This window comes from Ambystoma mexicanum, chromosome 13 (assembly GCF_040938575.1).
Source record: "Ambystoma mexicanum isolate Mex_15411 chromosome 13, UKY_AmexF1_1, whole genome shotgun sequence".
NCBI classification, from domain to species: Eukaryota; Metazoa; Chordata; class Amphibia; order Caudata; family Ambystomatidae; genus Ambystoma; species Ambystoma mexicanum.
In genome coordinates, this window is record NC_090938.1 from 681366620 (window position 1) to 681390446 (window position 23827).

At 48.3% G+C, this 23827-nt stretch overlaps 1 protein-coding gene across 2 annotated transcripts in view; it reads right to left on the reverse strand.

Moving 5' to 3' along the window:
• FBXL20 (F-box and leucine rich repeat protein 20) overlaps positions 1–23827 on the reverse strand; it is an 867163-nt gene that overhangs the window by 410474 nt on the left and 432862 nt on the right. For both annotated transcript variants that reach the window (XR_011283101.1, XM_069634719.1), the window contains exon 3: positions 21288–21342. Coding sequence is in view for 1 of the 2 variants with exons in the window: in XM_069634719.1 (XP_069490820.1) it covers positions 21288–21342 (55 nt within the window). In the remaining variant the exon portion in view is untranslated. The remainder of the gene's footprint in view (positions 1–21287; positions 21343–23827) is intronic.

Sequence of the window (23827 nt, forward strand, 5' to 3'; positions counted from 1 at the left end):
GGCAACCGGTAGTATTCTGGTAAGGATTTGTATTTTCCAACACAGTTCGATAAAATAATGTCAATATGTAACCTGTTGCTTTCTCCCTTATTCAGGCGCTGAGAGAAAGTATGAAGTCTCGGGGAATAATACCTCCGGCGGTAAAATCAGGTAAGTCTATTGTGGTTAGGAGGGTTCCCCTTGTTAGTCCCTTTGTTTCACCTTGCTGTCCTTTTGTTTCCCCTTAGGGGCCGGGGTTCGGCGAAGATGCAGTGGAAGCTGCGCCGACCCGTGAAGAGGAATAGTACCCCCGGTGGTAAAATCAGGTAAGTCTATGGGGCGCGGGGGGTAACTAATATTCCTCTGTGTATTCCCTTGGCTCACCTTGCTGTTCTGGTCTTCTCCTTAGGTGCCAGAGTGCGGCGAAATATGCAAGAGGATGCAGTGGAATGTGAAGATGCTGCGAAGGCCGGTGAGCTCAGCGCGCCGCTGCAGCAGGCGAGGCGGCGTGCATAAAATAACTTCTTTCTTCCTGCTCGAAGGCGGATGGCTCGGGAATTCAGGTAAGGATCAAAGGTATTGCTCTTGTTCTAACCTTTTCTCCTTCTTTCTCCCTTTTTCTAGGAGCTCAAACTAGAGGCGGGCGTGGCAGAAGGCTGGATGCAGACTTGCAGGCACGGTGAGCGTTATGCTGCTGGATGAAGAACGCAAAGCATGTGCTGCTCTTCGGGTGTGGTTTAAATAGCCTCCAAAGTAGTCCCAGGTAAGTATTCCTCCCCAGCCCCACCCGAGTAAAAAATAGTCCCTAAGTAAAGTAGTCCCTTCCAAGCCTCTTTTGGCTTGGAGCTCTTGCAGCATGGTCTGCATCAGTTAAGTTTTAATCTATGAGCCTGGCGCCCATGACGCCAGGACTGGACCCAAATAGCCCCTAGCAGGGGTTGTTGGCCTTGCTTAGGATAACTTGATGCCTGCTTCCGGGGTTGCTGGACTTGGTCTGGGTCCCCGGGGGTAGGCATCATGACATTTGTCTAAATCTTTCAAGTCTAGAGATACAGAAGCTGAGAGCCCTTTTAGGGTCTAGCCTGTGGAACCTTTACTCTTTACTAGCATATGGAGCAGGGTAAAAGGAAGACAAAGTAATCTTTTGTGACAAGTGGAAATCTGAAACTATTTTACGTAAGAAAAAAGGTTTGACCTTCAAAATAAATTTATCCTTGTGGAAAATAGTGTGAGGAGGCTTACACGAGAGCACCTGCAACTCACTCAACTTGCGGGCTGAAGTTAAAGCCACTAGTAAAACTGTTTCAAAAGTTAGGAGCCTTAAATGGCAAGAATGTAAAGGCTCAAAAGGGGCACACAAGACATTTTAAAAACTAAAATGTAAGTCCCAAATGGGAACCTGAAAAGTTGTAGGAGGGAACACATTTGTTAACCCTCTAAGAAATTGGACAACTAAAGGAATCTTAAAATATGAAACTTCAGAGGAGCGCTTGAAGATAGATAGCGCTGCTAAATATCCTTTAATAGTACCAACTTGGAGCCCCGAGTTGGCCAAATGTAAAAGAAAGGAAAGCACCATGGGAGTGCTACATTGAAAAGGATCCACATTCTTATCCCTGCACCAGTTACTGAGTTTCTTCCAACAACACCGGTACAAGGATTTTGTTGCTGGCCTTCTAGCCGAAAGCAACATTTCCATAACGTCGTCCGGAAGGTCCCAATCCTTCCATCTCAGCCTCTCATAAGCCAAGCATGAGGGCTGAGAGCTTTGACCTCTGGATGGAGAACTTGACCTTCCCTTTGCGAGAGGAGATCCTCTCTTTGTGGAAGATTTATTGGAGGGCAGATGGACATGTCCAGAAGGCCCGGGTACCACGTTCTCCTGGCCTAATCCGGGGCAATTAGGATCATGGTTTTCCTGAACTTTCTCAACCTCATGCTTACTTGAGGAATCACTGGGACTGGAGGGAACGCGTATAGGAGTGGAAATATCCAGTCCTCCACGAACGCATCCCACTTGAACTCCTATCGGGGGAAATTCCCTTGAGCAGTACTGTTCGCATTTTCGGTTGGTACTGGTGGCGAACAGATCCATATGAGGGGTTCCCCAAAGGGCGAAGATCTCTTGAAGGACTTCCTGAGCTAGTTCCCATTTGTGGGAGACTGCTCTGCCTGCTCAGAGCATCTGCCGCCGTGTTTTTCTCTCCAGCTAGATGAATTGCCGATAGAAAGATTCCTTCTTGCATTGCCCAGAACCAGAGCTGCATTGCTTCTCTGCACAGTGGGAGTGATCCTAGGCCTCCTCTTGTTGAGGTAATACATGGTCACTGCGTTGTCAGTCATTAGGACATTCTTTCCCTGTACAGAGAGCAGGTAGACCTTCAGCGCTAGTCTGATTGCCCTCAGCTCCAGAAGGTTGATGTGTAGGTTGCACTCCGATGGAGACCAACCGCTGCTGATTGTCGGATCGTTGGTGTGGGCTCCCCACCCCGTGAGTGAGGCGTCCGTCACTACCGTTATCTCTGGCCATGGTTGCAAAACTGTTCCCCCTTGAGGATATTTTCCTTGCAAGCCCACCATAGAAGATCTTGAGCTACTTTGGCTGAGACTTGCAGAAGATCTGACATCTCCCCCGAAAACTGGGACCATTGAATCCTGAGGGCCCATTGAAGGGATCTCATCCTCAGTCGAGCCTCTGGCACCAGAAAAATGAAGGATGCCATGAGGCCTAGCAACCTTAGAAAGTCGAAAGCTGGTAGATGTTGGGCATTTTGAAACTTCATTACCATCTGCAGAATGTGGCGGGCTCTCTCCTCGGGAAGCAAGGCTTTCCCTGAGGTAGTACCAGGACTGCTCCAATGAATTGGAGTCTATGGCTTGGAATCATTTGTGACTGCTTGTAATTGAGGGAGAAGCCCAGTATGTGTAAGAAGTGGCAGGTCATAGTAAAGGGTAGACATGAATCCCTCCTCTCCTGAGATTCGCTGCCACTACAGCCGTCAGCTTGGTGAAAACCCTCGGGGCGGAGGTCGGCCCAAATGGCAGAACTTGAAACTGATAGTGAGATCCGCCAATTGCAAACCTCAGGTACTTTCTGTGCTTCAGATGGCCTGGCACATGAAAGTAAGCATCCTGAAGGTCCAATGAAACCAGCCAGCCCTGAAGCTGAAGAGCCTGAAGGATTTGAGAAAGGGTCACCATCTTGAACTTTTCCTTCCTAAGGAACTTGTTCAAGTTTCTTAAGTCCAAAATGGGTCTCAACCCTCTGTCTTTTTTGGGGATGAGAAAATAAGGGGAGTACCAACCCTTGTTCCTCTCCGTTACAGGTGCATGTTCTATTGCATCTTTCTTTAGCAGGGTAAAATCTCCTGCACGAGAAGCGGGTCTGGAATTTCTACAGAATTGGCTCCCGGTGGATGATCTTGAGGTCTTTGATGAAAAGGAAGGCAGTAGCCATGGGTCACTATCTCTAGTGCCCAGGGATCTGACCTAATACCCAGTCATTCGTCCAGATAACGAGTGATTCTGGCTCCCACCCTGGTTTTGTGGGTTAAGACCTCAAAGTGGCTTTGCAGCAGCTGCAGCAGTGGCTGAGGAGGTAGTAGCTGCTGCTGTGGCTGATCTAGCACCTCTCCCTTTTCCACCACGAAAGGGTTTTCTCTGTTGGCCTCTCTGACTGGCCTGCCCCATCCCTTTCCCAAAAGAGGAATAGAAGCGAAAAGGGCGACTCTTCCAGGAAGATGAGCCTGCATAAGAGTGGTGTTGAGGCTGTTTTATAGCGGCGCTGAGTGATGTTGCTGCCGCTTTTGAGGTCTGCAGCTTCTCCAAGCTCTCAGCATTGACCTAGGTTTAGCCATAAATGTCATTTTGGGTATTGGTATTAAAGATTTCCCGACAAAGGCGTTGATGGAACAGACCATGGCTTTGATATGCTCGAAGGAATCCTCGATGTCATAGAGGAAGGCTTCGACACTGGTCGAAGGTATCACCGCCATCTTTGGCTTCGACGTAGTCGAAGGACGTGTCGAGTCAATGCCTGACTGACGAGGATGCCATTTTGTCCTCTGTTAACCTCGATTTGTGCACCAAAGGTTTTTCTCTTGTTTCATTAGGTGCTGGAGAATCATCCTCCGAGGACGCCCTCGACTTTGTCGGCTTTTGCGTGTACAGCTTTAGATTTCCCTCTGTCACTCTTGGAGTGGACAGGGGCTTGCTCTTGATGCGACTTTTGAGGGGGTCGGGCCGTCTTCTCAAAAATCTTTAGGATTGAAGCCCGAAAGGTCTCCCATTTTTGGGGGGAATCATGCTTAGAAGGACATGAAATTAACCTTCTGTCAGGCGAGGAGGAAGAAGAGGAATAAGGTTTGTGACATCGCTTCTTCAATTGTTTAGATGAAGAGGAGGAAGATTTCCTCGAGTGACTCTTCGACCTCGACCGCCTCGTGACGAGATTTTCTACTCTCGAGTCTTTGTCTTTTTGCAGACTTAAAAAAAGACTACTCTCCCACCTCTAGCTTACCTTGGCCTTCCTTAAAAGCCTTATTCGACATCACCTGAAACGAACCACACTCAGTCGACCCGATGGTAAGGGCTGAGGCACCAAAGGCAATTGCGGCGAGGATCCGTAATGGACATCTTCCTTCTGCACTTCAGATACTTTTTAAAACCCGGCTTGGGTGTGGTAGGTAAGACGAAGACATTTTCAATGAAAGAACTGACACGCTGTTTCGAAACACGAAGCAGAAGCTCGGAAAAACAGAACTGAGACCAACAGGCGCGGCTCAAGCCCTTTATACGACGGATGACGTCGACGGCGGCCCTCGAGGTACAACTCCGTGGCCTCGAACACAGCGCCCTCTGGTGAAAAATGTTTGCGAAGCAGCAGAGCTGAGATACGAATTATCTAAGATGAGGAATACGTGGGAGGACAATCCATTCGAAATATATTTGTATATATATATATGCGGTACATTCCCACCATAATCGCATTTCCGATGCTTGTATCTGCTTAGATTCACATGCTTTGATTAGGCCGACGTCTAGTGGAAGTTGCGGAGTATTGCACATGAGGTTTGCGAAGTTCAAAAAGGGCTGACGACAGGGCAAGACTAATACTATACAGAGAGTGACGTACCCTGTATCCATAACCCCTCACGCATCCAGGTCCCTCCGATTGTCTCAGCAGAGTGAATGTAAGTTGTAAGCGTGAAGTTTAGAGACCATGCGGTGAGAAAGATCTATGCTTTTTTCCCCCCAGGCACCTTACACTCCAAGAGGGGAGGAAGGGTGGGTGCATGTGAATCTAAGCAGATACAAGCATCAGAAATACGATTACAGCGAGTAAAGTATCCCTTCTGAGGCTTGTGGATCTGCTCAGAATCACATGCTTTGTATATATTCACAAGCAGTACTAGTAGAAGTAGGTGGGTTATTAGAAGGTAGAGTGCAAAGAGAAGTTTCAGCACTGCTTGCCCCACCTGTGTATCACCCCTAGGATGTATGTCCAGACATTAATGTTGGGTGAAGGTGTGTACTGAACTTCAAGTTGCAGCCTTGCAAATGGCATCTAGAGGCACTTTTGCTATGAAGGTTGAAGTTGCCGCATTGCCTCGAGTTGAGTATGCTCTTGGCTTAAAGTGCAATGTTCTCTTTGCAAGAGAGGAGTTGGATGAGGTTGACAATCCATTTAGAAATCGCTGCTTTAGAGATAGGGTCCCCTTCCATTATAGCTGCTACCGATACAAATAAACAATCTGCCTTTCTGATCGACTGTCTTTAGAAGGTAGAACCCGGCAGCTCTGCGTACATCCAGTGAATGTAGACTTTTCTCTGCTGCATTTGTTGTGATTTGGAAAAACGCAGGAAGCTCTATACTTTGACATGTAAATTTGATATGAATTTGGGTGAGAAGCGAGAATGTATGCCTAGCACCACCGTGTCCTTGTGTATACATATGAAGGAGTCTTGTACTGACAGAGCTTGAAGTGCACTACCCCTTCTGATAGAAGTAGTAGCTATTATGAATGTAAGGTGTTTAAGGCTGGCTTTGTGCATAGGCTTGACAGCCCCTCCTCCCCCCCACCGTCCCCCATGAGCTTTGTGAATATGACATTGAAGAACCAGCCAGGAGTAGGATTAGAGAAGGGAGGGTACTGTTTTTTTATAACCTCTATGAAAGCTTTAACTATGGGCACCTTCCAGCACAAAATTCTGTTCTGCGACATGGTGTCAGCGGAGGCAGCCACTTGGTGTACTTTGGAGTTAAAGACTAATCCCGAGTCAAATAGGTAGAGCAGGTAGTTAACTATATTAGTGGGTGAACATTTAGTTGGATTGACAAACCATGTCATGCACCATAACACAAAACGTTTCAATTTGTTAAAATAGCAATACCTTGTGTTAGGCTTGCATGTCTCCTTGAGCATTTCCATGCACCTTTGGACTAGGTTACGGTGGCCAAATTCTATGGCCTCAAGAGCCAGGCTGCTAAATTCAGCTTCTCAGTGCATTGGTGGTCCCTGATGCTGGGTCATTTCATCGAAGGACACGGGACATATTTTGTAGGCGAGAGTCCCGGTGCAGCTTGTGGACTATTTTGTTGCAAAGAGGTGTTGTGTGTTGGGGGGTGGGGGAGGGGTGGCCGGGGAAGAGGGAGGGGATTTGGTCAGAAGCGTTTTCAAGTTTCCCTTACTAGTTCCTCAGAAGTGCATACCCCTTGGATCCTTTCTGGGTAAACCTGGACACGTAATCTTGGCATTGCGCATTTTCCAGGGTTGCGAAAATGTGTCTCTCTGGGGAACCCACAGTTTGAGAAGACATCGTTTAGCACGTCTGTGTTTAGTTGCCATTCGTGCTCTGAGGGTAGCACTGTACTCATGCTTAGTACGTCTGCCAGAGAATTGAGTTTCCCTGAACATGTTGTGCCACTAGGAACATGTGATTTAGTGCCCATCGCCAGATGTTCTGGGCTAGTTTAGACAGCCCTGGAGAATGTTAATGTAAACAAACCCCTGATGTTTACAGAAAACATGCCTGTGGTACTGTCCTTCAGGACTAGGACTGTCTTGTGCACTAGCTGAGTTTTGAAGGATTGAAGTGCTTTGAGAATCGCTACCGCACCTGTGTCCACAAACTGAGCAGCGTGATGCAAGTGAGCGCCCCACCCAGTCATCGAGCCGTCTGCCGTGAAAGTGGCCTCGATTGCTGGTGTGTGGAAAGGCTGTCCTCTTAGCGGATTGACTGTTACACCACAGTAGGGATTGAACGAGAGGTTTCCAAACCACCACTAGATTGGTCCCACAACCCGCTTGCTTGCGACCATTGTTTCACTAGCCACTCTTGCATTGGACGCATGCACAGCCTGGCATGAGGCACTCGGTAGATGCAGGAAGCCATGATTCACAGCAGGCGCATTTCCTTTCGTACTGTCATCGGACGACCGGCTACGCACAGAGGGGTTTGAAACAGCATGTTTTGGACCCTGTCTTCGGAGGGGTTGACTAGTCCGATGTCCATTTTGATTAGTGTCCCCAGAAGAACAAGTTACTCTTACCTGGTAACATTCTTTCGATGGGATGGTCCGACGACGTATTCCATATCTATGACAGGTAATCACCACAGCTGTGCTGCTTTGGAAAATTTTCGGCGTCTGCGTCGATGACGTCGATACGCTGTCCTCGAGGGCCTCCGTCGAGCCGACGTCACCGGATGTCGTAAGTAGGACGCACGACGCCCGTAGCCTCAGTTGTAGTTTTTTCCCCCAGAACGTGTGGCACCAATCGTCTGCCAGTATGACCACAGAAAGCCTTGCGGAAACGTAAGCTGCAATCGCATAAGAAATTCTGTAGCGGGGCAGGTAGGGAGCGAGCGATATGGAATACGTCAGACCATCCCATCGAAAGAACGTTACCAGGTAAGAGAGTAACTTGTTCTTCGAGGGGATTGGGTCCTCCGAGGTATTCCATATCTATGACAGACTCCCAAAGCTGTACCAACGTACGGAGGAGGGAAAAGAATTTAGAATGTCCAATCAAATTGCAGAGTAAAGGACCGCCTTGCCAAAGGCCAGATCCTGCCCATGGATGGAATCTAGGGAGTAGTGTCGTACAAAAGTATGGGCCAAAGCCCAAGTGGCTGGTTCACAGATGTTTCGCATAGGAACGCCCCTCTGCAGGGCAGTAGAGGCAGCCATACCCATAGTAGAATGGGCCTGTAAGCCAACCGGAGGGTCCTTACCCACCAAACGGTAACATTCAGAAATTGCCAAGATAATCCATCTAGACAAAGTCTGCCTAGTAAAAGCTTGTCCCAAACGCCTTCCAGCATAACCTATAAAGAGCTGATCGTCCACTCTGACCCGGGACATGCGTGAGATGTAGAAACTTAAAGCTCTCCTAGGATCCAACCTATGGAGCCTCTCCTTTTCCTTACCAGGATGCGGAGGAGGATAAAATGACAGAAGAATGACCTTTTGGCTTAAATGAAATTCCGAGACAACTTTCGGAAGAATGGAAGGACGAACTCTAAGGACAACCCTGTCCTTATGAAACACAGTGAAGGGTGGCTTAACTGAAAGTGCCTGCAGATCACTCACTCTGCGAGCGGAAGTGACCGCAACAAAAAATACAGTTTTAAGGGTTAACAGTCTGAGGACAGGAATGTAAAACTCAAATGGAGCACCCATTAGGAATGTTAGAACAAGGTTCAAATCCCAACCAGGCACCTGGAAAGGTGATGGCGGAAACACATTAGTGACCTATTTGAGAAATTAAAGGAATTTTGAAATAAGAACACTCTTCCGACGAGCGCTTAAATATGGACAGCGCCGCCAGGTAACCTTTAATGGTACCCACTTGCAGGCCCTTGTGGGCTAACGAAAGCAAAAAAGACAGAACCACAGGAATGTCACATGAAAAAGGATCCACGTTCGTACCCCTGCACCAATCGCAGAACTTCCTCCAACGGCAACGGTACAGGGACTTGGTTGCAGGCCGTCTGGCCGAAAGCAACACCTCCATCACGTCTTCAGGGAGGTCCCAATCCTTATACCTCAACCTTTCAGAAGCCAAGCAGGAAGGTTGAGGGATGTGACCTCTGGATGGAGAACCTGACCCCCCTCCCGCGAGAGCAGATCGTCTTGGTAGGGAAGACGACGTGGAGGGCAGATGGACAAGTCAAGAAGGTCCGGGTACCACATTCTCCGGGCCTATGCCGGAGCAATGAGGATCATCCGGGAACCAAACCTCCGTAACCTCCGCAGCACTTGCGGGATGACGGGGACTGGAGGAAATGCGTACAGCAGTGGTAAGGACCACTCCACCACAAACGCGTCTCCTAAGGCTCCTCTTGGAGGAAATTCCCGCGAGCAGAACCTTTCGCACTTCCGGTTGACACTGGCGGCGAAGAGATCCACTTGAGGGGTCCCCCAAAGGGCGAAGATCTCCAGGAGAATCTCCCGAGCCAGTTCCCACTTGTGAGAGATTGCGCTCTGCCTGCTCAGAGCATCTGCCGTCTCGTTTTCGTCTCCGGCCAGATGAACCGCAGAGATCGAAATTTCCTGCTGGATGGCCCAGAACCCGAGCTGCATCGCCTCCCTGCACAGAGGAAGTGACCCTGCCCCCCACCCCTCTTTTTGTTGAGGTAGTGCATGGCCACTCTGTTGTCAGTCAGAATCAGGACATTCAATCCGAACGGCAGGACCCGAAACTGAAAATGCGAATCGCCAGCCGCGAACCTCGAACCTCAGGTACTTCCTGTGCTTGGGGATGAATCGGCACATGAAAGTAAGCATCCTTGAGGTTGGGAGATACCAACCAATCCTGAAGTTGAAGGGCCTGGAGGACTTGAGAAAGAGTAACCATATTGAACTTGTCCTTCCTGAGGAGCTTGTTCAAACCATGCAAGTCCATGATGGGTCTCAATCCTCTCTTTTTTCGGGCTCAAAAAATATTGGGAATACCATCCCTTGTTCCTCTCCGCTACAGGTACCAGTTCTATGGCACCTTTCTCTAGCAGGAATAGGATTTCCTGCGCAAGGAGTGGATCCGGATGCTTCAAAGAGCTTCCCCGGTGGATTGTCGCGAGGCCTCTGCCGGAAAGGAAGACAGTAGCCGTGGGCTATGATCTCCAGAACTCACATCTGAAGTAAGTGGCACGCCATTCTACAAGATGCTGCGCCAGCCTTCCCCCAACCGGCGAACCATGGGACATGCCCTCATGACTGAGCGGAAGCGGCTGCAGCAGTGCCTGAGGGCAAGGAGGAAACTGCCCGAGCGGCTTTGGCACCTCAAGTAACTTGCTTTCCACCTCTGACTCCTACTGTGGCCCCCTTGACTGGCAGCTCTCCTCAATCTACCAAAGGAAGAGTAGCATCGAAAGGAACCACCCCTCCATTGTTGTCCCCTAGGCCGAAAAGGCAGAGGTTGACGCACTGCAGCGCTTAAGGACTTTGCTGCAACTTTGGAGGTCTGCAACCTCTCAAGGCACTCGTCAGCCTTGCTGCCAAAAAGATGGACACCATCAAAGGGCACAGGAGCAAACCCCGACTTCCGCAACCATGCAAACCTGCGCATCACGGTGCTCGCCGCCATGGACCGGCTGACAGTCTGCCACGTCCAAACCCGACTGAACGGTTTCACACATGGCATCCTTGCCATCCTGAACGAGAGCAAGAAAACCATCCAGTTCCACAGAGAGTGCGTGAATCTTGCAAGGGCACAAACGGAGTTGGCTGCCTTTAAAGCCATACCCCCAGAAGAAAATACCTTCTTTGCCCAACCATCAAAGCGTTTGTCGTCCCCATCAGGAGGGATTGTAGGGCATGTAGCCTGCTTTGCTGGGGCTGTAGCCGCCTGCACCACCAAGCTCTCCAGAGTAGGGTGCGTCGACAAGTAGCAGGGGAAATGGCAACACTGGGTCAGTGGATGGACCTTGGTCCAAGATATCCGTCATGTCATCCTGCAGAAAATCCACAGGTGGAGCAGACCACCCGAGATACTCCGTCACCCTCGACATGAGGCGCCTGTACGAGAGTCGGCATGTGTACCCGGCTCAGGCCTGCCAAACTCAACCTCCGGGGAGTTATCAAGACCACTTGTGTCATGTAAAGATTGACAAAGGTCTTCCAGTTAGCTATGATCAAACAGGTCATCAGGAACCTCAGGAGGCACAACTCCCTCTTTATCAGATCCTTCCTCTACCTCTGAAATGTACTCCAAGGGTTGGAACAAGTCCACCCTGGGAGGAGGAACAGTGTATGGGTCAAAAATAGGCTGCACAGACTTGCTGAGCACCTTTCCCAGAGCTTCCACAGCTCTCCTGGGCACCTCCGACAAATTTTCCTCAAAAGACGTCGATGACGTCGACAGCGGCTTCGAGGCCGGAGCCCCGAGCATGTCCTTCGACGGCCTCAGCGCCGATGGCGTTGATGACTTTCTTGGAGCCAGAGCCTCGAGCAAGTCCCTCAACAGATATGGCGCCGACGATGCCTTCTTCGAAGGCCTCACAGGCTCCAACGGCCTCGAGGACCGGGACCTGGAACGGGCACAGTGGCGATCATCCTTGTCTGATCGGGACCTCGATGTTTCCTGATGACCGCGCCGACCGCCCGAGCCCGAAGGTGTGCGAGCGGTCGCTCTAGCGCGTTCCCTGCCGGCTTCACTCGAAGGCGCAGACAGAACGGTGCCCTGCGATTCGAAAACCGCCATCGCCCGAACGATTTTCTGGTGACCCAAAGAGGTTTGCAGTATTTATTAATCAGTGCCGGTTGCACTTCTTATGCCGGCCAGCAGCCTTTCCAACTGATCAAGCTAAGGTAGCTTTCGTGCTTTCGTACCTTAGTGGCAATGCGGCAGACTGGTCGATCCCTCTAGTTAATCAAGATGATCCGGTTCTCCATGATTTTCAAGCTTTTCAGCTCAGTATGGAAAAACTGTTTGCAAGACATTCACAGGGGCAGGCCTTGGACAATGAGCTCCTTTCATTGCGACAGGGTAACCAAGACCTTTTGGCTTATATTGCGTCTTTCAACAGACTGATGGTGGAAACTCGATGGCCTGAGGACAAAAGGATTACGCTGTTTTATAGAGGTCTACGTGGAGAGCTCAAAGATGTGTTAGCCCAAGTAGTGAATCCCCCGCAAGACTGTTCGGACTATATTGACTTAGTCGTTCAAATTGACCACAGACTGCAGAACGGGAAGGCCGATCGTTCCAAGTTTGATGCTCGAGTATTTTCCAAACCACCAACTCCTACCAAAGGAGTAGACTCTGGGGAACCCATGCAAATAGGGGGCCTGAAAGGACCACTAACACAAAAGGAGCGGGAAAGGAGAAAACAGCTGCAATTATGCCTCTATTGCGGAAACTCGGGGCACTTTCTTCGAGACTGTCTGGTGAAACCAGCCAAGAAGGCAGTAGGAGCTGCAGTTACCAGGGTCACAAACTCTGAGCAGGGAAACGACCTCGCCCGACAAGAATAGAGGTCCTCTTGCCGAGCGTTAAAACCAGTTCCGTGACCTCGCATTTCGTGATACCTATGGTCCTCATTAGTCCTGAACATACATCGGCAATTATGTGGATCATGAAATGGATTTGAGGATGAATCTGACTCTTTGTCCAAAGGCTGTAAAGGACGTCATTACTACGGTGGATGGTACGGAGATAGCCTCCGGACCAGTAACGCATACCACCCAAGAAGTGACGCTAGTAAGTCAAGATGGACACCATGAGAAGATCGTGTTCGATGTGATCAAGGCCCCTCAGTTCCAGATTATTCTAGGAATTCCTTGGTTAGAGAAGCACAATCCTCAGATCGATTGGCGAGCAAGAACGGTTCAGTTTCCAGAATGTGTCTCTACTTGTCACACTCGACCTGGTGTTGCACTGGCAGCAATTTCCTCGGAGGCTCCCCAGTTACCTCCTGAATACCTAGAATTCCAAGATGTTTTCCGGAAGGATCAGGCTAACTCTCTACCTCCTCATAGGTCTTATGACTGCCAGATAGACCTGATACCTGGATCTACTCCTCCTTGTAGTAGAATTTATGCCCTCACCGAGCCTGAGAATCTTCACCTCCGACAATACCTGGATCAATACCTAGCGAATGGGTTTATTCGTCCTTCCAAGTCCCCTGCTTCCTCAGCTTTGTTCTTCGTTCCAAAAAAAGAAGGGGACCTTAGAACTTGTATAGATTATCGCGCCCTGAACCAGATCACCGTTAAGAATAGATATCTGTTACCTTTGATCCCTGAACTCCTGGACCAAGTCAGAAAAGCATGCATATATACAAAGCTGGATCTTAGAGGAGCCTACCACTTGGTACGAGTAAAAGAGGGCGATGAATGGAAGACGGCCTTCCGCACCAAGTATGGGCTATTTGAATATCAGGTCATGCCCTTCGGACTTTGCAATGCCCCGGCCGCCTTTCAATATTTTATGAACGATGTCCTCAGAGAGCTCATAGATGTGTGTGTTGTTGTTTACATTGACGACATCCTCGTTTATTCTTCATCGGAAACTGAACATCGGAAACACGTGAAAATGGTCCTCGAGAGATTGCGTCAACACAAACTTTTCGCTAAGTTGGAAAAATGTGTTTTCAACGTGACTGAAGTTGAATTCTTGGGATTCATATTATCACCTAGCAGAGTGCGTATGGATTCAAAGAAGGTCGATGCAATTCTCAAATGGCCATCGCCATCCTCCGTAAAAGGTGTTCAAAGCATGTTAGGCTTCGCTAACTTTTACCGCAGGTTTATCCCCGAATTCTCTCGAATAGTCCAGCCCATCACCGCCTTGTTAAAGAAAAACAAACGTTTTGAATGGTCTACCGAGGCGGAACAAGCTTTCCAGAATTTGAAGACTAGATTTATCTCTGCACCGATCTTAAAACATCCTCGCCCAGAACTCCCCTACATCGTTGAAACTGATGCTTCAAGCCTTGCCATGGGGGCAGTTCTATCACAAAAGGACCCAGTAACCAATCAGTTGCATCCCGTGGCATTTTGGTCCCGCAAATTCTCGCCTCCTGAAATCAATTACACTATTACTGATAAGGAACTTCTAGCTATCAAGTCCGCCTTTAAGGCTTGGCGGCATTATCTTCTGGGGGCCCGACACACCGTTACTGTGATTACAGATCACCGAAACCTGCAATATTTGAAAACCGCAAAAGCTCAATCCTCTAGGCAACTCCGTTGGGCACTATTCTTTGCAGAGTTTGATTTCATAATTACCTATCGACCTGGTACAAAAAACGGTAAAGCTGATGCCCTTTCTCGGATGGGAGTGGAAGAACATTTGATCAATCCTAAACCTGTACCTATCATTCCCGAACAAAGAATTCTAGGTGTAATCGCCACACAATCCATAGAGGAAGTTAAGGATAAAGCCAGGCTACTGGTAACTCCAGCCGGCCAACAGAATTGGCATCTGCAGGGAAAGGACTTTACGGTGAAGGACAACCTATTATATTTCCAAGAACGGTTATACCTGCCCAGCACAGATTTACAGAAAAAGGTAATCTCTTGTTATCACGATTCTTTAATGGAAGGACATCCCGGTATGACCAAGACCTCGGAAAAGATCAAGCGCTACTTCTGGTGGCCGTCTTGGAAAAAAGATATCAGAGACTTTATAATGTCCTGTGGAGTATGCGCCCAAAACAAGAGTCAAAAGGAAAAACCAGCCGGCCTCTTACGCCCTATTGACATCCCGCCTCGCCCTTGGCATACGCTTTCTATGGACTTCATCACCGATCTACCTCCATGCTCCGGATACAATACGATCCTAGTAATCGTGGACCTATTCTCCAAGATGGCGCATTTCATTCCACTCAAAGGCTTACCAACAGCAGCAACTCTGGCCCGAGAATTTCTCGAAAACATCGTCCGACTGCACGGTTTTTCTTCAGTTCTAATTTCGGATCGAGGTAGTCAATTTATTTCTCATTTTTGGCGAAGTTGCTGTCGGTCGGCTCAAATTGATGCGAGACTTTCAACCAGCCACCACCCTCAAACCGACGGACAAACCGAGAGGACCAATCAAACTCTGGAACAGTATTTGCGCTGCATGCTACAACAAACTGAAAAAACTTGGAAAGATATCCTTTGGATAGCCGAATATGCCTACAATAACTCTGTCCACTCGGGAACTGGGAAGACCCCGTTTTTTCTTTTATACGGTAGTCACCCTCGAACCTCGGAGTTGGATCCACTCCAAGATCTTGGAACACCAGCAGTAGACCACCTGCAAGACACATGCCGCCTGTAGATTAAATCATGCGTTCTCATGGTCTGCACAACCGATGCTGGGGAAGCTGCCAGCAGGCAATCTACTGTGTGCAGCTCCATCACTTTTTAGTGGGTCCAGTTTTAGAAAGTTAGAGTCTTTCTTTCAGTTTGTGGGACTTCATTTCATTTCTAAAACGCAGTACTACAAATACCAACATGATTATCTGTTTCCGGCCATTAGTGATGCTTGGAAAATTGAACAATTGTCTCTAGCAAGAACATTCGAAGGGAAATGATTCAGGCTAGCCGGCGATGGACAGTGCGACAGCCCTGGATTTTCTGCCAAGTACTGAACCTACCACTTTCAGGACATGGTTAGTAAGAAAATTGTGAGTTCAGTTGTCGTGCAAGTAACACTACATCCTCAGTGCCATGGAGAAACTAGGATTTATAAAATCAGTGGAATATCTACAATCGAGGGGAATGCACGTCGACCTCATAGCCACGGACTGAGACGTTTCAATTGCCAAGACAAAAAGAGCAGTTCCCACATATTAAACATCAATTTGATGTATGGCATCTTGCTAAATCAATCAATAAGAAAATCTCGGCTGCAGGAAAAAAAAAAAAAGGTTTGGTAAGTATTTCAGAGTGGTCCCAGTCTATCAGCAACCATCTTTGGTGGAGCTCCAAAACTTGTGAAGGGTCAGTGGAAATACTACTTGAAAAATGGCGGTCACTGATGCACCACTGTACCAAAGTCCACCGCTGGTCAGAAAACCTACATTTCCACCAATGTGAACATGGCCCTTTGTCACCAGAGGAGGCAAGGAAGAAGAAGTGGTTGATTCCATCTTCACCGACACACAAAGCCATTGAGAAGATTGTTTTCGATAAAACTATCAAGAGATTTGAGGGGACTGACAGAAGTCACACAGGAGGCTTGGAGGTGTTCCAGAATATGTGCCTAAAGTACATGCCAAAGCGCTTGCATTTCAGCATACAGGGCATGAAACATAGGACTCTACTTGCGGTCTTGGCCCATAACGAGAATCTCAGCCGTGAACAATCTAGGACTACGGGTAATGAAAGGATGCCTCGCTACACTAAGGCGTTTTCTAAAAGAAGTAAGCAATGGGTCATCAAACCAGTCTATGAGGAATTGGAGTTCGACTTTGTAAAAAGCTTTATTGTTGCTGTACTCGAGAAGCACAGATATGGAATTTTGAACGTTTCTGTGCAGAGCACTGATGCATTGCCACCGAACATTGCCACTGTGCCATGTCCACCCAAAGCAGAGCTGGTTGTGAAGTATAAATCCTGGTTTAAATAATTGTAATATGATTGTCTTTTTGTAAATAAATGTTATTGTACAGTGTACATACAAAGTATGCTACCCCTAACCCCTCCCTTCACCATCCTGGGTGGCGAATAACCTGGGTGTCATGTTTGACTTCTCTCTCTATTCACCCCATATCGCTGACCTTGTCAATATGTGTATGTATATATTTTTGTTGCTGTAACTAAGTTTCGCAAGGCTTGCGTATTGCAAATAATAAAAACAAACAATAAATCTCACTTTCAACTCAACTCCTCTGGTACGTTATACTTTCCCTGACCTTCCCCCAAAAAGTCAATGTCTCCATAGTTATGGTTCTCTAGGGCTGACAAGCTCGCGGACAACGAGGACAAAATTGGGGGCCTCAGAACACGCCAAGCGAGCCGTTGCAGATGGGAGAGAAGCCAGTTCACATTTGCACATTGAGGCCTAGTACATAGATGGATTCGAAAATTCAAGTTCTCACAGATGGCTTTACTACGGGATGTTGCAAAGTAAGAATGTATGCTCCTTTAGAGTGAAGGTCAGAGGCTTTGATTTTCAGCTGGTGGCCTGAAGAGGCCCACAACTCACACTGGCAGTATAAGGTTCTATTGTTTTATGACCTTGCGAGACAGGGACCATGCCGAAAGGACTTCATTTGAAGGAGGAAGCAATAACGTAAAAGACGATAAGTCAGAAAATTCTGAAACTAGACTGAGTTTCATGTTAGTTCAGTATACGAAAAATCGTTGTCAAGAGCACAGTGGGATTTACAGACTGCATTACGCAGAGACACAATGGAAATTGCAAATATAATGTAAGTAACTCTTTAGACGCTTTTATACCGGAATGAAGAATTAATGAATGGATGGATGAATGAATGAAGCGCAAGTAAAACGTTTGTGGGATCGCCTTTGTACCAGGCACATGGGCATGCAGGTCCACATTCCACACGCATGTAGACAGTCGTTTCTCATTGTGTGTTAACCTCGATTTATTTTGTTATTTTTCGCATTGATTTTAGAGCCGAACATACTCCATTGCACTATCCTTGAAAGCAAATAGTTTCAGATCGGCCGTAATAAATAAAATGAATAATATTAATAAAGATCGGCTGGTGAGACTAATTCTAATGTTTTCAAAACAGGTATATCCTACCCTACTGCTACTGCCACCAGTTTCAGACCCCGGCAGATGGTTTCTTCAACCGCCAGCTGCAGCTTATCGTAAACAACTGCACCACTTTGACGATCTTATGGTACGATCGTCAAGGGCCCATATGCCCTTATGCGGTACTAGCGGCTAGAAGCAACATATCAACCTTTACGCTGGCATAGTGCCTAGTTGATGGAACAGCCTCACCGTGCGACCAAAGTGCTTCTTTTAACGAAAACCAACACCCTATGTACCATAAAGTAACAGCTCGTGACTCACGTTAAAACGTAACAGGATTTGCGGATAGAGAGAAAAGAAAAAAAATGACATTCCGATTTAATATGCCAATTTCTCAATATTCTATAAACATTTAATGTTAAATAAATGTACTTTACCAAATGTACCGTGTTGCCGTTTGATTTGAAAGTACAGTTTCATATTCCGAATTGTGGCGCGCTGTGTTGTGAGTTGATCTGTGTTGGTTTCCGGGTTCTGTGTGAGGTCGCGTAGAAGACGACTGGCGCGTTTGCCTACGCAGCACAGTAACATCATGGAGAGAGGCGGGGAATATGAATGTTTTGATAATGTCAGGCTCAGGGGCGGGGGATATGATTTAATGCCGCAAAAGCAGGTCAGCCAGGGCGATGGGGCAAGTGATAGGATTATCACAAAATGGCAGCGCCCCGATGTCGGTTTTCACATGCGTTTAATGGACGAAAACTCGGGTAAGGTCCATAGGAAATTTTTCTAAAATCAAGCGACTTAGGCTTAAAAACACATGGCTGACCCGTAGGGACAATAAAAAATGTTGACCGAACCATTCCTTTAAGTAATAATTGCTCAGAAAGACATGTCGAAATTACCAGCCGCACAATTGAAGTAACTCAAACTGGCCGATTATGGCCGAAAAACTAGCCATTTTGGGTATGAACCCCAACCCAAGCGCAGCAACCACCTTAAATTGTCAGCCTGCCCATTCACTCTTCTGATGGTGTGCCCGCCAGAGTTTAGACATAAGCTGGGAGGAGCAAAGCAGCCTTACATGCCGAACGTAATGTGTGCACCGTGAGCAGCAGCCACAGCATATATATATTAACGTGTGCATCAAGGCTCAAACTACTGCATAGCTCGTCAGTCCCACTGAACAATAGGGTCCTGCATGCACCTGAATCCCAAGCTAATGGGCCAGCTCTATGGCCGTTTCCCGCAGTCAATAACAGCCCCAACCTCACCGGCTAGTCTTGCACATGGAGACCAACAGCAGTTGTCATATCATGGTGTGCACTTGTTAATGCCAACTAAAAACAATGGCCAACCTTTCAGAGATCCAACCAACTCTAAGCTAGAAGCTGGTAAAGGCAGCCACTGTCCCTAACAAGCTAGGTAATGTCCTCCGTTGGGGCATAGCAGAGTGAGAATGTCTGCAGCCTTGTACATATTCCTACCTGCCAAGTGTCCCAGTTCCATGAGAGACACCTCGAGCCAGTCCTGGCTTTTGCTTCCAATCGCATGCTGGAACTTGTAGTTTTGTTCACCCCCATTGTAAGGATGGGCCTACCATTCCCAGCAAGCAGAGCAAAAAAAATCACACGCCCGTCTTGAAGAGTCCCGAATGGAACTGAGAAACTTGGCAGCTATGCATATTGACCTGCCTTCATCTGCCCTTTGTTTTTTCCTGCTACAAACACCAGCTGTTGCGTCATCCAAGCACTGGGATCGTGGCCCACACACAACTGCTTTGCCAATCATCCACGCAGCACTGCTAAACATGTAATGCTCCCGCAAAGCAAGTTTACTCCTGTGAGCAAGGTCCAATTCCCCCTCACCCCTCCACAACACACCTGTTTGGCATTGGGGAAGCAGACCGGCCGTAGTCCTTCCATGTTGGGGCACCTGTCCAGCAAGCCCGACCGTTATCTGCTTGGCACACATGTCCTACCACAAGCAGCAGTTTCGGGACACCACCATCCAGCATGCTATGCCTCTACACAGTCCAGAGCACTCCTAGAGCATTCAAGTGTGCAAGACGCACAGTAATCTGTCCTCAGGACCAGAAGCAACGCTCCGGGTCACCCAGCTGATACCGCAACCTGGGGTCCCATACTCCCCTGGCTAAATCAGAGATATTGATAACATCTGTGAAACTACAAATGGACATAATTATTTCCCAAGAGACATATAATCACGGTTCGTATAAGGTCAAGCATTAACACATCTCACTGAAAAATTCTACAGAGTGACTGAGAAGTTGCCTGTTCGCGTTCAAAAGTTGGCCTAATATTGAAAAGTAATTACATGGCACAACATTATCTAACCATCAAGCATACTATCGCTATTAGCACAAAATAAAAATCGGGCACTTGTCCATTTCAAGCATTACAACACTCGTACAAGTTCCTTTATACCGAATCCTATGTCCCTGTGGATTACAGTGCACAGGTGAACAATCAAGATCCATGAAAGAGACTTAACAAAAGCAAATCAGGCATTCACACGAAGACTAACACATCTGAAGTGAGAGGCATTAACTTTCACAATCACACCATTGCCCAGTTGCGGGTCCGAAGCATGCATGAGGCTGGCCTAGACAGACAGGACTACTAACTCAAGGGTCCTTCTGGAGTTTGTTTGCCTTGAACGAGCTCAGTCGGCATGTCCTTCGCTGACCGAGGAATTTGTAACCACATTGTTCAGTTTTATTGATGTAACACATAGTAACTTACTATATTTTATATTATAACTTTAGTTTTGCTTAATGACACCAAGTACCAGAATGCCATCCAGAGAAACTTGCTTTTTGAAAGTTTCTACATGTTATGTTCTAATAAAGGCTATTTATATCACGCCCTATCCACACCGGAGTGGTCCCCTGGCGCTTATTAATGTGGCTAGCGGTTAGAGGTTCAGATGGACTATCTGCAGCAATGGCCACCTCACAATATACAGCAACAGGAATGCACGAACAACCATTTACCTTGCTTAGCCTAAACACCAGGAAATACTTGCCTCGTCTGAGCTAGGGGTTACATCTACATAACTATTCACAGCCACCCTTGCCTTTAATTGCAGTTGCCCTTTCTGCAGTAGGCCATTGGTGTCATTGTGAAAGACAGTGAGATGTGCATTTTGAATACCTATTCCCAAGTATTCGTTGCACACCACAGCAGCATTGGGCCACATTTCGTTGTATGTGCCCATTAGAGTCTGGATCTTCCAGCAAAAGTGATATTATGTTGCAGATCAAAAACACATCTATTGGGCAAGGAGTTCATGAATAGCAAATTACAAGTATCACGTGTTGGCTACAAGCAATGCCATTCTTATCCATCTAGTCTTCTCATTACTCAATAATAACCGTCCTAAATGGTAATCGGTGGATCCTTTAGCACTATGCTTTTAAGTGCACAAATAACCCTTCCCCAACTGCCAGAGTTCAGTGTATCATCAATATTTGCAGCTGGTTTAAATTCTCGGGAAAGAGACCAGGAGTAGTGAAGTTTGGAATACGCTCCATAAGGCTGGAGTACCGAACACAGCACGACTACCAAAACTGAAAGGCGTTGCACATGTCACCAGTTAAGCCCTCCCACACCAGCTCCTTACCCGGGACACCTGGGCACATCGGCAGAGCGTCACCACGTCCAGGAACGAGAAGATTCTGTAACAAGAGCAAAGGAAAGTAAAGTGCCTGCGTGCAGCAGAATTGGTTAAAATCACAAACTGATAACACCCATTGGAAAACCCTCCCAAATATGGCACGACCCAGCTGCAAAACACTGACAGCGATTCACATTTCCTTAAATTGTCATTTCACCATTTCAGACCAAAGAACCAACTTTAACAGTGGAAGAGATATTCATACGCCACATTAATCCATCACCACTAGTGAGCTAGCAAAGATGGGTGCGTGTGCTGGGGACGAGGTAGACCAAAGTGACAGGTGCACATGGCTATTGCCAAAGTCTGGCTATCAAAACAGAACCACCGATCACAAGAGACATTTACACATCTGAGAATCCACACAAACAACTGCAGCTGAGGGACACCCGTGCTCGGTGCACAGGTCTGCAGTGGAAGGTTTTTTTTGTGTTTGGAACGCGGTGTTGCCGGAACCAGCTGAAGAGCCGCGTCGCTGCCGGTGGGGATCGGAGGACGGTGCTGGAGCCCGGGCTCAGAAAACGCCATTCAATGCTGGGCTGCGTCGCTGCCGGAGAGGATCAGCTGTGAGCCGCAGGGTTGCCGGTGCGGAGCGGAGGTCGGCGCTGGAGCTCGGGCTCGGAGAGCGTAGACCCATGCAAGGCGGGTCTACGCCGCTGCCGGGGAGGAACAGCTGTGAGCCGCACGAGTGCCGGTGCGGATCGGAGGCCGGTGCGGGAGCGCGGGCTCAGAGAGCAGAGACCCATTCAGGGAACGCTGCTGAGCGGGGAGCGATCACGCTGACGAACAGCTGAGAGCCGAGGCACGGCGGATCACAGCTAAACGAGGAGCCTCACAGCTGGACGAGCGCTCAGGCAGTGGTGAGCAGCTCCGTACAGGAAGGGGCATCATCTAGGAAAGAGCCGGCAACGTGGTCTGGGGTTACAAAATCCAACGGCGGCCGGCGCAACCGACAGTTTCGTTGCGGGTAAGCTCACGACAAGCTTGCAGGCTCACGGCAAGCTTCCGCTTCGGAGAGCATCGAGGGAGCATTGTGTAGTACGCAAGCGGCGGGGAGCATGGACATGGAGGCCTTCATGGCGATGGCCAAACTGGTCACAGCGCAACATGGCACAAACTGGATGGAGGCGCTGACCAGTCAGGCAGGAAGAAATCACACGGGTGTCGGGGAGAGAGCTCACTCGCCTCTAATGTTTCAAGAGGACGAGGAGAACCTCATGGAGGAGCAGGAAGTAACATTGGAAGAAGAGGAAGAACCGACAAGGAAGAGAAAAAGAGTGCTGACAGAAAAAGCCAAAGCTATCAGAGAACAGGCCACGAGCAGCAAGAAAGGGAAACCAGGCAACAACAAGGGTAAAGGACGGGCGCAGCAGGTTGCAGCCGTACCGGCACCTGCGCCTGCTCCTGTGCCCAGGAAACAAGGGGCATCCAACACACCTGAAGCCAGACCGGCGGCAGTGAAGGAGATGGGATCACCTTCCATGGAGGTGATGAAAGGTATAGTGTTACAATGCATACAAGCCTTGGGTAACGGGGGTAATGGTCCACTCTTGAGTGGTAATGTGAATGCTTTTAATCAGTTGGGGCAGGGGGCGAATGTATTGCAAGGGGAAGTACAGCCGGTTTCAATTGGAGGAGCCACGGGGCAGTCAATGGGAGGCTCTCTGACAAACGGGGGGTCCAACACAGGGGTGCAAAGCCCAAGGGGATGGTTTAACGCACTGTCGGGGAATGGGGGGGCTCAGTCGACAGTGGGTCAAGGGTCTGTCGTGGCTAATTGTGGGAGCTACATAGGGAATCCTGCGGCGTTACAGGTCTCTTTATGTCAGCAGGCCACGGCAGGGAATCCGGGAAGCTCAGTTGGGGGGTCAGGTCTGGGAGGTAGTGGCTCATTGGGTGAGACAACAGCAGGAGTGGGGCCACAGGCGTCACCATGGTGGGCTCAAGGGGTGGCTAATTTGGGGACACCTCAGGTCACCGATAATGGACAAGGGGGTTTAGGGGGTACTATGACTCCATACGGAAGGACCATGCCTGGTTTCGCCCCAGCAAGGGTGTCAGTAAATTCCCTATCCTGGCACATACCCCTCACAGTTAAGGAAAGGGTGTGGAGAAAGGAATTTGTGGAGATTTTGGAATTTATACAGATGGAGCCAATGGGGAATGGTTTAAAAGAGTTATCAGAGAAAGAGATGGAGAAGAAAGAGAGGGAGACCCCTAAACCTGAGGCGACCATACACAATTGGATTAAAGCCTTTTTAATTTATACCTCCGTAATGATTGAGAAACACCCACAGGATGCCTCAGCAATGTTAGCATATTGCCACTACATCCAAGATATCTACTTGAAGAGAGGGGGGGGGGGCTGGCTTAAATATGACAGGGCATTTCGTCTAAAGATGCAAGTGTGGCCAGCTCTAGCCTGGGATGAGATGGATGTAGGGGGAGTGGTGGACAAACTGGTACTTAGCAAGGAAGGGGGTGAC